The 14846-nt window shown below is 47.7% G+C and overlaps 2 protein-coding genes across 2 annotated transcripts; one reads left to right on the top strand and one right to left on the bottom strand.

Moving 5' to 3' along the window:
• The first annotated feature begins 870 nt into the window (after positions 1-870).
• LOC124677611 (aspartic proteinase nepenthesin-1-like) lies at positions 871-2850 on the top strand. The gene has a single exon (XM_047213583.1). It carries the CDS (start codon positions 1263-1265, stop codon positions 2604-2606), a length of 1344 nt encoding a protein of 447 aa, XP_047069539.1. The 5' UTR covers positions 871-1262; the 3' UTR covers positions 2607-2850.
• Positions 2851-5633: 2783 nt separating this feature from the next.
• Positions 5634-13910, bottom strand: LOC124674734 (anthocyanidin reductase ((2S)-flavan-3-ol-forming)-like). Its single transcript, XM_047210782.1, has 6 exons — positions 13678-13910; positions 7077-7243; positions 6795-6995; positions 6547-6706; positions 6254-6470; positions 5634-6151 (listed from the first exon to the last, which is right to left on the bottom strand). The coding sequence occupies exons 1-6, from the start codon at positions 13805-13807 to the stop codon at positions 6004-6006; spliced, it is 1023 nt and encodes a 340-aa protein (XP_047066738.1). The 5' UTR covers positions 13808-13910; the 3' UTR covers positions 5634-6003.
• Positions 13911-14846: the final 936 nt, after the last annotated feature.

The following is a 14846-nucleotide window of genomic DNA, read 5'->3' as shown; positions in this document are numbered from 1 at the left end:
CTTTGTAAAACTTCTTTCGTTTTCAAAAAAGGCACGTACCCACACTCACACGTACACACCCTACGCGGTCGCACCCTCTATTTGCAATTCATATATTTTATTATATCAGTGTGAACGGGAATTTTCAGAACACTGCTGAATTCGATATTACTTAGTTCGGCAAAGTCAGGAGGGGAAAGTTTCATTCAAAACTTGTTATTATTGCCTAAGCTATATACTTTCAATTTTGATTATGAAAAGTGGTACAAACATACATACGTGCGTTCTCTACATGCGATTTTTTTTTCCGGAAGGGAATACGATTTTGGGGACCGACAAGTTATCAGGTTCATGAGTACCTGCATTTTCTTGTCTTTTTGTTACACATGCCCAACTCTGGCCAAATCTGTATTTTCGTGTGTGTTTTCGTATCAAATCTGGCTGCTATGCACTCGGAGAGAACACACATAATTAGATGGCATACTCATCGATCAACTAGGTGCACCTAATTACACACAACCCAGGGAAATCCTTGTCGGAATTACTTGCAAGGGAAACAAGCTCAGCTAGGCCACTCATGTCGCTGGAATTAGAACATGGACAACGGCCGAACAATCTAATTCTAAATGGACCTGACGCCGGTTGCTCACCAACTCGGGCATCATCCACCCATATATGTTGGCTACCTAGCACACCACTATTTTCTGTTCACGAGTCAAATTATGCCGGACTTTAGAAGACCCGTACATAAAATCCACATCGGTCGTCCAACCCGCGTATAGAAAGTGTATGCTCACATATAATCGATCGAAGCAATATTTTGAGGAATGTTCCAAAGTGAAATCAGCTAGCCCGGGTGGCCAAAATCCTAACCATATGGACCTAAAAGGCCATCTGTGGGTTTACACGTACTCAAATCAAATTTTCTATCACCATGTCGACAAGTGCCAAGGAGAAGCTTGCAGCGAGATGAAGTTTACGCCTCAGATTAGGTGTCGATCGTATCAGTCTCCTACACGGTTCGCTTCAGCTGTGGCCACTAGCTTTTCCAACTTCTCAGCTCTCTCTGGCGCCGCAGCTTCCTCCCTTGCTTGCTTAAGCTAAGACTTGAAGGTATCGTTTGGACACAGTCGCAGCTAGAGCAAACCTAACTGTAACTACCAAACCAAATCATAGTTTATATGTGATCACGAATATAAATCTGGCCTTCGTCCAATACAAGGATCGATCAGCAACCGCTAGAGCTTCCTCTTCTTTGCTTTGCACTGTCGAAAGCGAAAATAATGGAGGCACAAATACGGTTGCTCCTTTTGGTGGCTATGGCGATCGTCGCCGGTTGTGCCACCGGCGGCCTCGCCGCGACGGCGTCCCGACCGGGCAGCCTCGAGGGCCTGCGCGTGGCCCTGACGCACGTGGATGCGCACGGCAACTACACGAAGCTGCAGCTTGTGCGACGGGCGGCCAGGCGGAGCCACCACCGCATGTCGAGGCTCGTCGCACGGACCACCGGCGTGCCGATGATGGTCAGCAAGGCTGCTGCGGCAGCAGGAGCCGACCTGCAGGTGCCCGTGCACGCCGGGAACGGCGAGTTCCTGATGGACCTGTCCATCGGCACGCCGGCGGTACCGTACGCGGCCATCATCGACACCGGCAGCGACCTGGTGTGGACGCAGTGCAAGCCGTGCGTGGAGTGCTTCAACCAGAGCACGCCCGTGTTCGACCCGTCGTCGTCGTCCACCTACTCCGCGCTGCCGTGCTCCAGCTCCTTCTGCGCCGACCTGCCCACCTCCAAGTGCACGACCGCCACCAAGTGCGGCTACACGTACACCTACGGCGACTCCTCGTCGACGCAGGGCGTCCTGGCCGCGGAGACCTTCACGCTGGCCAAGGAGAAGCTCCCCGGCGTGGCATTCGGGTGCGGCGACACGAACGAGGGCGAGGGGTTCACGCAGGGGGCGGGGCTCGTGGGCCTCGGCCGGGGCCCGCTCTCGCTGGTCTCGCAGCTCGGCCTCGACAAGTTCTCCTACTGCCTCACCTCCCTCGACGACACCAGCAAGAGCCCGCTCCTGCTCGGCTCCCTCGCCGCCATCTCCAAGACGGCGGCCGTGCAGACCACCCCGCTGGTGAAGAACCCGAGCCAGCCGTCCTTCTACTACGTGACCCTCAAGGGCCTGACCGTGGGGTCGACGCACATCACCCTGCCGAGCTCGGCCTTCTCCGTGCAGGCCGACGGCACCGGGGGAGTGATCGTCGACTCCGGCACGTCCATCACGTACCTGGAGCTGCAGGGCTACCGCGCGCTCAAGAAGGCCTTCACGGCGCAGATGAAGCTGCCGGCCGCGGACGGGTCCGGGATCGGGCTGGACCTGTGCTTCGCGGCGCCGGCGAGCGGCGTGGACCAGGTGGAGGTGCCGAAGCTGGTGCTCCACTTCGACGGCGCGGACCTGGACCTGCCGGCGGAGAACTACATGGTGCTGGACTCCGGGTCCGGCGCGCTGTGCCTGACGGTGATGGGGTCGCGGGGCCTCTCCATCATCGGCAACTTCCAGCAGCAGAACATCCAGTTCGTGTACGACGTCGGCGGGGACACGCTTTCCTTCGCGCCCGTGGAGTGCGCCAAGTTGTGAGCGCGCGCACGCCGCGCACATCCTTAGCCGGGGTGTCCGTGCATGAGCATGGTGTGTTAATAATACTGTACACTAGTTGGTGCGCACCGTTACATTCAGTCAGCTCGTCTGGCTCGGTGTATGTACTATGTATCTAACGGGATAGGGCGATAGGCGATGGATAATATGGATCTGTATATGACCGATGGTGATCACTGATCAGCATCAAGCTTGTTGGTGTTATTTGTGGCGCTACACATGAAAATTTCCGTGTATGGAAAGAAATAGCCACATTATATTCCCAAAACAAGAAACATTTCAAAAATAACAAGACACATTTGCTTATATACAATTTGATAAAATCTATAATTCAACATCATACGCATACAAAGCAACAACTTAATAATTATTTCTAGGGTATTGTCTGATTGAATTATAAACTTGTTGCATCTAATTTTGTGTGCACGGAACAACTCCTCACGAAGAGGCATATGTTTCTGCCATCATTGAGTCTGCTGCAAATTAAAAGGAATATTTTTGCAAGCAGCTGCAATGAATTTAACTTAAGAATCTCTAAGCACAACATTACAACTTCCTTTTCCTTCTTCCTCTCTATATGCAGCACAAACATTAATTTTCATCATACCTTCAGGAGGCCGGTTCCAGTATTCTTCTCTTCTACTAATCGGATTCTTCCTTACTCTCCAATAATTGGAGGCTAAAGCCCCAATCGCCATGGCTGAGTGGTGTCATCCTTTTCCTTGGCGGGCTTGTTGGGATCAAGGCATCCTCCCATATGTTTATTTGCGAGCCGTCACCAACCCGCCAAATTAAACACGTGTAAAATTTTCAAGACCTGCCATGATGCTTTGCCTTTAGCAGATTTCCTTCTGCATAATACTTTGCTCTTAAACTTTCGCACATAGAGAGTTTGGGTTTTCCATTATCTCCAGCATTACTTTGCGAACATCGCCATGTTGAAGGTATGCAGGTTTCGAAATCCACGCCTCATCTTCCCTTTGGGATACACATTTTCCACCATGCTAGCCGGTGCATACTTTTGTGGTCATCATCATCACCCCACCATAGCTTCGAATAGAATCAACAATTCCTTTACATATGTTTTTCGGAATTTCGAATACTATCAGCGCAAACACTGGTATTTCTTGAGAAACCGCCTTAAGGAAGCACATCTCATTAAACCGAATGCAATATCTCGCTGAAAAACACCAGCCATAATTAAAGAAACGCATCTCGGGCCGAACCCCAACTTCAACTTAATTTTCTCAAGGAAGCACCACTCTACCATGTCATAGGCCTTGTCCATGCCCAATTTCAGTGCACACAACCCTTTCTTCCCCTGCCTTTTCTTAGTTTTATGAACACACTCATACGCAAGGAAGATTTTATCGGTTTTTAGACAGGCAGGCACAAAGGCGCTTTGTTGTTCACCAATAATTTCAGGCAAGATTATTTTCAATCTATTTGCAAGCATCTTCGCGATTACCTTGTAAACCACGTTACACATGCTAATCAGCCTATATTCTGTTATCCTCTCAGGACCATCAACCTTAGGTATCAAGACAACCATCGTGTCATTCCATCCTTCGGGTATGATTCCCGAGTTCACAGCTTTAAGAATTTATCTAGTCAAGTCATCACCCAACATTCACCAAAACCTCTTGTAGAAAATGGCGTGTAATCCATCAGGGCCGGGGGACTTTAAAGTCCCCGATTTGAAATAATGCCTTCTTCACTTCAGCCTCTGAAAACGGTGCAAGAAGGTCATTATTCATGTCACTTTTTTCGATAAAGGATGCTTTATTACTTTAGGAAGAAATTACATCCAGCCTCTGCATAATCAGGATGCACACAACCGTTTGTTGTCTCAAGTCAAAGAAGATATATAAAGAAAACTAGACGAGATACGTATCGGAACGATGAATCATATGACGCCTAAGGTGTAGGTGGGGCTTCTATCCGTAGACTATGTTGTCACCCATGTAGGGAAAAAGTATCCCTCGCCGTATCCTCCAACCGTGTACAGACCTCCGTAAATAGGTCTCGGTTCTCCACTCGCTGAAGAGGTAACCACGAACGGAGAATACCTATACATCTGTAGATGACCTGCAACAAAGAGCAATTTTTGTCATTAAAGATCTTGTCATTTCTACATAGCCAAAGCGCCCAGATAACTGTTAGCGCCCCCACCCTAAGAAGCAACTTAAATCTTGAATCGATACCATGAAGCCAATTGCCAAAGATATTGACAACACTAGTCGGAGGATACAGGGTAGACACTACTTGGATGACTGACATATAGATCTCGCAAATTGGCACCGGAAGAATAAATGTTTGATGGTTTCATCCTGATGACAAAAAACACACCGTGTACTTCCGTGCCAATTCCGCTTAACAAGATTGTCTTTGGTGAGAATATCCCCGCGACGAAGATACCATCCAATTTTTTTAATTTTTAATGGTATCTTCATCTTCCAAATCTTCGTATTGTTATCAACTGGTAAATCAGAAAGAAGGATCGCATTGTATAAGGATTTTACAGAAAAGTACCATCTACATGAAGATTCCATCTAAATTCGTCTGGTTCCGGCGATAAATGAATATCTCTGAGCCGGTGAATTAGGGTATTCCATGCCACAAGTTTTTATCCAAGTAAAACCCGTCTGAACGTCACATTCGGAGGTGAGGTAGCCATTACAGTGATAATGGTATCACCTTGGCGACGAGCAATCCTATATAAAGCGGAATACTGTTCACTTCAGGGTGCATTGTCTAGCCAAACATCTTCCCAGAACCGTATCTATGCTCCATTCTTGACCGAGAAAGTCCCATGGCGAAAAAAAACATTTTTTGTCGCCATAAGACCAGTCCAGAAGTGTGAATCCTCAGGTTTCCAAACCACTTGGGATAATGTCTTCAAGCCGATATACCTCCGAAGAATAGTTTGCCAAATCCCATTCATGTCACTTGTTACTTTCCTTCGGACTTTGTCCAAAACAGCTGCATCCGGCTCATGCACTTCCGAGGTAAATAAACTGTCGAAATAAAATTTGATAATATTACTCTTTCCATCTAGATCTTCCCACTTTGTTCCAGAGACCAGAGTCATCAATCAAGTAATACAGGAGTACTTTGTCTCTTTAACAGCAATTAAAAGAGAACTGGAAAGAAGGGAAGCATTTGGTAGGAAAACCAGCCTGTGGCCTTGGCGTCAAGACCACACTACGGGGCAAAAAACAACAAGAGATCAGATCCCCAATCTTCAGAGCCATAGAGACCTGCCCAAGAACGAAGAAAGCACACTGTCGTGTTGTTCCGAGACCTGCCATTGACGAAGAAAGCACACACTGTTGCGTTCCGATCAAATACATACGATCGGCAGCACAGGAGGAGCATATCAGTTGGGAAGAATCCCTATGGTCCTGCCGTATTCGACGAGGTCGTCCAAGATGGCACCTAGGTCATCGTACTTGTACACGAACCCTTCTCCGATGAGCTTCTGAGACGAGAGGCGCACTCTTGGCTTCTCAGGGGACCCATCAAAACTGCAAAAAGAAGGCATGGATATCGTTACAAAAAAAAAAAAAGTCCATGTCTGTGCCTGTGTCGAGGATGAGGAAAGGTAGCTCTCATATATACTACTATACCGTTGGGATTTCACGTTGTATTGTGGGTACTTGTCTGCCAAGACACGGGCGAGCTGCAGGACGGTGGTGTCGTGGCTACTGCAGATGTACCTCCCAGACGAGGCCTCGTTCTCGGCGAGGAACACCTGGGCACGGCAGAGGTCGTCGATGTGGTTTATTGACACGGATTCGGTGATCAAGTGCATGGCTTCCAGGAGGTTTAGCTGTTCCTCGTCGCCTGAGAAACATTAACCAGCTTCATGGGTCAACACGTTAATTATATGCAGGGACGCCAACACATGAATGTGCCTCACCGGACAACAAGGAGAGGACGACGGGGACGCTGGTTCTGGCCTGCGACACCGGCGCTGCGCCTAGGGTGAAGGTGGGCAGCACGCTGACGAGGCTGACGCCGTTCTCGTCTGCGAACTTGCCCGCCGCCTCTTCCATAAGCACCTTTGACACCGCGTACCCCTGCATCCAGTAGAACAAGCACCAGCGTCAGCGTCTTGTTCCTTCCCAGTATGTGTGAGACTGACTGACTGAACATATATGTCTTTACCCAAGCCTCCGGCTGCTCCGCTCGCAGGTACGGCACGTCGGACCAGGAGCCCTCGTCCAGGACATGCCCGTCGCCTTCCAGCGGCCTCTGGCACACCGCGGAATCCGACGACGTCAGGATCACGCGCTTCACTGTCCCCGCTTTCACACACGACCTCATCACGTTCAGGGTTCCTTGGACGCCTGCCTGGACAAGATCTCTCTGTCGCAGTCCCACCACATAGCATACAGTAACTAAGATGAATCATACCCAAAACATGAAATGAACTGGATTGTTGTTTACCTCAGGATCCAGTGACCCCATGTCCATCGGAGCCGCGACGAGGAATACATAGTCGCAGCCTGAAACCGAGTCGTCGAAGCTGCCTTCCACGTCGAGCTCTCCACGGAAGATCTCCAAGGGGCCAAATGCTTGCAAATCCCTGAGGTGGGAGGTCTTCTTCAGGTCATCTACAGTAAAAAATTACATATCATATTAACATATGCTGCGCTGACTTTTATTTTAAGCTAACATGTCCAATTAATTATCCAAAAGGCAGTCTTTCCTGCCGGTTGCTCCAAAAAAAAAGGCATAAGATCAAACCCACATGAGACCAGAACCACAACCAACCGCCTCACTTCTACAACCCAAAGGAAACCCCAATAATAACACCTTGGAAAAAGGCCCGTGACTGTCGTCCCCGTTAGGATGTCAGCTTCTACTTGGAGCTGCTGCTACTCACGCTTGAGCACTTGGGACACAACTCAACTCAAATGCAAATGGACAAAAGTAGATTTGGTGCAGCCAATGCTAGCTGCATTTCTTGTTTTCTTCACTTGCTACTTGATGTCTAAACTGATACAAAGGGGGGGGGGGGGCTTATTTATAGCACTAGTGAGCTCCATCGAAGACCGAGTGTTCTAGCCAGGATGTCCGCTAGCTGGTCTTTGGTGCCGATGCACTTGACATCAATCTTGCCGCCGTTGGCACACTCACTGATAAAATGGAACCATGTCTCGATGTGCTTGCTTCGATTATGGAAGACCGGATTTTTGCATAGTTGAATTGCGGATTTATTGTCCATAGAGATTGTCGCAATGCCATCCTTCTTGCCGGGGATCTCGCAAGAAGACGCCCAAGCCAAACTCCTTGGCAAGACGCCGTCGTTGACGCAATGTACTTCGCCTCGCACGATGAAAGTTCGACCAACTTCTGCTTCTATGAGTGCCAAGTCACGGGGCTATGGACAAGCGTGAATAGCACACCTATTGTTCTATAGCAGCAACCATAGTTGTGTGTACCAGCAATTTACCGTGACAAATGCTTTACAGCAGTCATCTGATGTGTCGTGGGCTTCTCTAAGAAACAGGTGATGTAGCATAGGGCAAAAACACTGTCCCGGCTGATTCTGCGCAAGGTCGCAAGGTACCTCGGGCTCTAAACAATGTTGCAAAATTTGCATCCATCGGCTGGTTAGAGCACTGCTTGCCTAGCCTAAGCCTCGGCTCCATTGGGACATGAAAGGGGTCGCAATCGCCCATGCCAGCCTTGTTGAGTAGCTTGTCGGCGTCTGCTGCCTATCTCACGTAGTCACGTGTGCTTGCCCCAGTCACAATCAAGTCGTTGACATAGACACTGAGAAGTAGTTGTGTATCTCCAATGCCGTGTACATAGATAGCATGCTTTGAGGGGATCTTCTGAAACCCAATCAACAACCATGTGTTTCTTGCTTGCCATTCTAGACCCTTGGGCTTGTCGTAGCCTGTAACGTGCCTTCCGTAGGTGCACCACCTTACTCTCTTCTACTTCCGACAAAACTAGGTGCTTGAGCCACGTACAACCCCTCCTAAAGATCGCAGTTGAGGAACGCCGACTTGAAGTTCAAGTGGTGCACGTCCTAACAGTTTTGCATTGTAATCGTGATGAGCACACATAGAGAGTAAAATTGGGCAAACACTTCATCGAAGTCGACACCGGCACACTAGACATAGCTCTTTGCAACAAGGCGAGCCTTGTTCTTGATAGCATTGCCAACAATGTTCTTTTTTGGTTCGAAGAAAACTTGAGCCCAATTGGGCTATGACCTGATGGAAGACTCATGAGTTCCTAGGTGTCATTATCCTCGATGTTGCTCATCTCCCCAAGCATGGTTGTACATCAGGGTCAATGTAGTTCAGCCTCAGCGAACGTGGAGGGTTCTTCACCCACCTAAAAAAAATCTCATCGGCGAACTCAGAGACAATGTTGTTGATGGTGTGGTACCTGCACAAACGTCATTTGCCGAGGTTGGCATCACTCCAGCTAGAGGTGACACAAACTCCAATGGAGTGCCATGACCTGCAGGTTGTAGGTAAGGCAACCGTTGGTGTGGCTGGTTTCTCCCGCTATTGTGGGGAGTGGCAAAGCTTGCGCCACTCCCCTATCGTCTGTATTCTCGATATTTTTCATGGCAATATCGGTTCCATGGCAATATCGGTTCCTGAAACTAGGATATCGAAGGTGGACATGTTAGCGGGGTATGCGTCAGCCTGTTCAACCCACTCATAGTGTGTGTTCTCGCCAAACACCGCGTCTCCGGAGACATGCGCGCGTTGCAACATTGGGTCGGACAACTTGTAAGGCTTGGAGCTAACATTATATCCCATGAGTACAATGGGCGTGCTTCGTTCATCAAGCTTCATGATCTGGGAGTGTGCCATCTTGACATGTGCGACACATCCAAACACCGATAAGTAGTGCAAGCTTGGTATCTTTCCATGCCATACCACATGTGGAGTTTTGTTGTCGACATTGCACATGTAGGAGCGGTTGAGGGTGCAAAACATCGTGTTGACATCCTCTCCCCAAAATCTTCTCCGCACTCCTCGTGCCTTGAGCATGCTACGAGTCATGGCAACAATGGTATGGTTGCGCTGGTCCCCACTCCATTGTTCCGAGGGGATTAGGAATCGGATAAGTGCCCTTGAACGTCCTGCTCGGCCTAGTACATGTCAAAGTCTTTGGAGTCGAATTCACCACCACAATCTATTTGGAGCATGCGTAGTTTGCGTCTGCTCTAGGCTTCAGTGCTTGCCATGAAGCACATTTCCGCCTTTGATTGGTCCTTCGAGGCGAATCGTTAGCCAGATGTAGCAGATGTGGTCATCTAGGAGCAGCAGGAAGTATCTCTTCACGCCCATTGTTAGAGGAGAGATGTGCATGCAAAAGTCACCGTGGACCAGCATAAGCTTTTCCTCATGTGAAACTTGCTCGTGTGAGGAATCGGGTCGTGACGCAACCGTGCCAGTCGCAGAGTTTGTCGACGCGGTTGAGCTATGGGAGACCATGCAAAATGACACGGATCTAGCCGACACAACACCTCTTTTAAACCACGGCTTCTCCACCACATGCACCACGCACGGCTAAGTTGGTTGAGCGGCCTCAAGTGAGCTTTTGGTAGCCGACATCGTCATTGGGGCCAACATCTCCTTGTCGATGTCATCGTCCTCGCATGCGAGGGAGTCCCTTGACCCCAGTGGCGGAGCCAGAACTGCAAACTTGTGTAGTCAGTTTAAAATTGTGTTGTCAAATACATGTCACTCTGGAGTATTTCTATGAAATTGTTTGTATTTTTTGTTCTTTTTCTGCTTGTATACCTCAAATACTGTGTAGTCAGCTGACTACACAGCTTATACGTGGCTCCGCCACTGCTTGACCCGATCGCCATACCACACACCGAGCAGGATCCTGCCGGACTGGAGCAACTGCGTGGACCGCAATACATCGTCACCATCTCCAATTACCTCGCAGCAGCTCACCAAGCAACACTGGTGCTAGGAAGGAGCAGCGGGAATAGAGAGGGGGACAAGGAACGCATGCAGAATTCGACCCAACGACATCACCGTTGGCCAGGGAAGCTAGCAGATGGCGCAACACTGAGGCCAGAGGGGTTGAAAGACGGAGGAAATCGGCATCCGGAGGAACGGAGAGAGGTTGCCACACAGAGCTCGATGGCGCCAGGGGAGGCCGGAGGGTGGAGATCCGAGGGTGGCACACGCTTACCAAATCACGGCGGCGACATCCAAGGATGGAGGGGCAAGAACTAGAAGGCATAAAAAATTAATAAAAACATAATATGGTAAATACTAAATATCGTACATTTAATTCGTCTAAAATATATGTATATACACATTGTTTGCATTTATATTAACATCATGATCACGATTTAGGGTAGAGGAACCGGGGTCATCGACCAAAAATTAAGTGGATCCCGACCCACGTCCTAAATCGGCGTACCGGAGATGTGTACCCTCGATTCTTGGGATGTTGACCCTTGATCCCGTTACTCGACTCGGACCACTATTTCTGGCAACTATAGTTATACTTCCTACAGTCTTATTACTTCCATAGGCTTTCCCAAAAAAAAAAATACGTTCATAGTATTCAGATATGAACCAAGAACCGACGATTGGAAATTTAAGCCAATAAGAAGTAGAGGCGCGAGCAAATTAACTTGGATTCCCTTGTCGCGGACGGCGGCCGACCGGCCATGCTCGCTTCGCCTGTGCAGCTGTGCTCTGTGGATCGCCGTCGATGCGCAGCCGTCTATCGCAATTCCCAATCGCCAATCGATCGAACGCGGCGTCTAGGCATGCAAGGTCAAAACCATCTCCGCAAGTGCGTGGTGTTGTTTAGTAGTAGGTACGTTTTTTTTCTTTTTTTTGCTGTTTCTTTTTGTTAATATTTTTCTTTTTTAATATATAACTTTTAAAAAATATATTTCGGAGAACAAATTTTCAAAATCTGTTCAGATACAAAATTTTGGAAATTTTAAAAATGTTCAGATATTGATTTAATTTTTTTCGAAATTTGAACATTTTTCGAATTTGAACATTTTCTCAAATTTGAACGCTTTATATATTTGAATGGATTTCAAATTTGAACGCTTTTATAATTTGAACATTTTTGTATTTGAACAATTTTCAAATTTGAACGGATTTCAAATTTGAACAATTTTTTGTATTTGAACAATTTTCAAATTTGAACGGTTTACAGATTTGAACATTTTTTTGTATTTAAACGGTTTTATAATTTAAATGTTTTTAAATTTGAACATTTTTAAAATTTTGAACAGTTTTTAATTTTGAAATTTTTCTGAATTTAAAATATTTTCAAATTTGAACAAAAATAAATATAAACAAAAAAAACAAACCAAAAAAACAAAAAGGAACAGAAAATAAAAAAGGAAAAGGAAAAGAAAAGAAAAAAAAGAAAGAGAAACAGAAAACAGAAAAAAGAGGCGAACTGGGCCGACCAGGCCGGCCCATACCGCGCGCGGTAGGGACCGACCTGGTCGGTGTATAGGATTTGCCGTGTTGTTGCTGGTCCAAGTCGCCTGTCTACTTGCTTTTCAATGGTGGGCTACTATAGCTGGGCTTGAGCCACATATTGATGGGCTTAGGCAGACGTAAACAGGGGCGCGATAATCTCAAAGTTACGAACCGTTTTGCCCCTGCTCTATCTCCCAGGCGGCGGGCAGATCTGGGTCCCTCTCCCTCCGCTTGCCGCTCCGGCGGCAGGAGGGGGAGGGGACCTCGTTCCTCCTCCGTTTTGTAGTTAAGGCTTCGTTGGGGTGGTGGGAGCGGCGCCCGGGCAAATAAATCTGCCACAACTTCACTCCCACACCGGCGGCGATCTTCACGGTGGAGTCGTTGTTGGCAAAGTATGCTTGTCGATCTTTCAGGTCGGCAGCTTGGTCTTCTCGCCGTTCTTCAGATCTTGTGAGATCTGTTTCTCGATGTGTCACTGGCGTTTGTCGTTGTCCACGATGACGCTGGGTGCCGGGGCGAGGTGGTTCTTCTAGAGCGAAGATGTTGGTCCGGAGGTGGTGGATATTCCGTTCTTCTCCGACTTCGTCGATGGGAGGCGGCGTATCTTGGTCCAAGACAGCACGGGGACGTCCCCCGATCGACGTGCCACATCGACATGTGCCTCGCTGCTTGCAGCAGGCCTGTTCATCGACTCACAATGCCTCTTTGGCGATCGTGCTTTTTTAGATCTTGCAATGGTGGAGGCTCGGCGTCTCTTCTTGTGTTCGTCTCGGCGGCGATGGATTTAGACGGCGGCCGCTGGCTATGGTGGTTGCAGGAAACTCTAAGGATCGTTTTGTATTTCTCGATCTTTTAGGATTTTATCTGCAAATTCAGGATAATCATTTTATCCCGGTTTGTCTTTTAGTTTCCACATATGTTGCTTTATGTAACTTGGTTTTCGATTAATGAAATATGTGGTTGCTCTGAAAAAAAAACAAGGGCGCGATAGTCATTTACCTTGCCTTAAACTGCAACTACCTGGTCGCGATCGAGTGAAAACGAAATCGTCAGGGGGGTCTCGCCCCCGGTCTACGTCTACCCCTCTTAATCCGTCCCGCCGGCAGCCGAGCTGGGTCACCAGTCCCCACCATGGTCGCCGAGCACCCCTCCTCTGCTTGTTCACGAATCACGACATGGAGGAGGCTTGGAGACGAGGTGTAGCTGGACGGCGACGGCGAGGTGACCGCGCTAGGGGACAAGGGGGAACACGAGGCGAGGCAACGCTCCTGGTCGAGGGCGACCTCCTGGAAGAGCTACAGGCCGGAAGGAGCTTCTGGTCGGGGGCGACCTCGTCCTCGTCGGCCAGCCGGGATCGAGGCAGAAGCAGGAGGTCGAGGTGGCGGAGCTCCTGCTCCTCCGGGCTTGCGGGCGAGCGGCCGGCGGGTGATCGGCTGACGGCGGCGGATCTGTGGGCGAGCGGCTGGCGGCGGTGAAGGCAGCGGCGGCTGCTCGGTCCCATTCACCGATCGAACTTTCCTTGGCTGACTGAAGTATCGTACAAGACTCAAGAACACAAGACAGATGCAGAAGCAGGAAGGGAACGAGAACCGAACCGGGGTTTCTGACGGTCGTCTTGACGGCGTAGCCCTGATCGAGAAGCGTCTTGATGAGCGCTGAGGCGATATAGCCGCTCCCTCCGGTGACGCAGGCCGTCTTCCTCCTGCCTCCAGCTGCGGATGCCATCGATCGCTGCCCGCTGCTAACTCAACTACTGAAGTTGGAAAGTTGACTCGAGGCACTGAGGCTCTCCTGCTTCCAAGGAGCCTGCATTTAAATTGAGCCCGAGCGTGTTTGGTCCCGTAGTTACCCGCGTGAAGCAGAACCAGTGGCTGGGATGATAAATACTGATTTTTCGGCTGGGTTGGAAATTCCCAATATATTCAAATAGTACGATATACTACTAGATAATATGCTATTGAATGCAAATTGTTGGCAGATAGATCACATTAAAATCTGACAGTGGTCAGATGTATCATTGGGAGTACTACCTCTATTCCAAAACTTAAGGTTTATTATTTTTAAAAAGTTAAAATATATTAAATTTGATTAAGTTTTTATCAAAAATTATTAACAGGCAAAATATAAAATTAATATCATTAAATAGATAATAAAATATATATTCGTATAGTATATACAAATTATTATATTTATTGATAGATTATTCTAAAAGTTTAGTCGAACTTTATTTGTTTGACTTTTCAAAAAAAATTATACCCTTTAAACTTTGGCCAATGATATACTGCTCCCTCCATTCACTAATATAAAAATTTATAACAAGCTAATTTAGCTTGCTAAATGATCTTACATTAGTGAACAGAGAAAGTAGAAAAGATCACCGGGCCAGACTAAAATAGTAAGTTCACTTAATTCTGATGACACACATTTTTGGCCATTGGATAGGATGAGTTTAAACTTTTTTCATGCAACCGGAAGTGATTAGAAGGAATTATAGAAAATTAAAAATTAAATACAAAAAGCTTGACATTAGCCGAAAAGTGTCTTTGGCTCTTGGGCACCAGTGCTCCTGTTGTTTAAAAAATAAAAAATCATACATATTTGTTTCAAAAAAATCTAAAAATAAATCTGGACATACTAAATGACATAACCTACAAGCGTGTAAAATTTTAATATGAAATTATTTATATTATAGTCTATACAAAAAGGACAAAATTTGTTGAAATTTGGAGATTTGAAATATGGATACCCCACACGTTTGTCATTT

This window comes from Lolium rigidum, chromosome 7, assembly GCF_022539505.1.
Source record: "Lolium rigidum isolate FL_2022 chromosome 7, APGP_CSIRO_Lrig_0.1, whole genome shotgun sequence".
In the NCBI taxonomy this organism is placed as follows: Eukaryota; Viridiplantae; Streptophyta; class Magnoliopsida; order Poales; family Poaceae; genus Lolium; species Lolium rigidum.
The sequence above is the reverse complement of the archived record's forward strand: the minus strand, read 5'-3'. Positions and strand labels throughout refer to the sequence as shown.

Excerpts from the sequence above, each read along its gene's own strand:
- LOC124674734 (XM_047210782.1), bottom strand. The coding sequence starts at position 13,807 with ATGGCATCCGCAGCTGGAGGCAGGAGGAAGACGGCCTGCGTCACCGGA. Across the intron at positions 7,244-13,677 it reads GACGACCGTCAGAAACCCCG|ATGACCTGAAGAAGACCTCC; the intron begins GTTCGGTTCTCG and ends TTTTTACTGTAG. Across the intron at positions 6,707-6,794 it reads CGGAGCAGCCGGAGGCTTGG|GGGTACGCGGTGTCAAAGGT; the intron begins GTAAAGACATAT and ends TACTGGATGCAG.
- LOC124677611 (XM_047213583.1), top strand. The coding sequence starts at position 1,263 with ATGGAGGCACAAATACGGTTGCTCCTTTTGGTGGCTATGGCGATCGTC.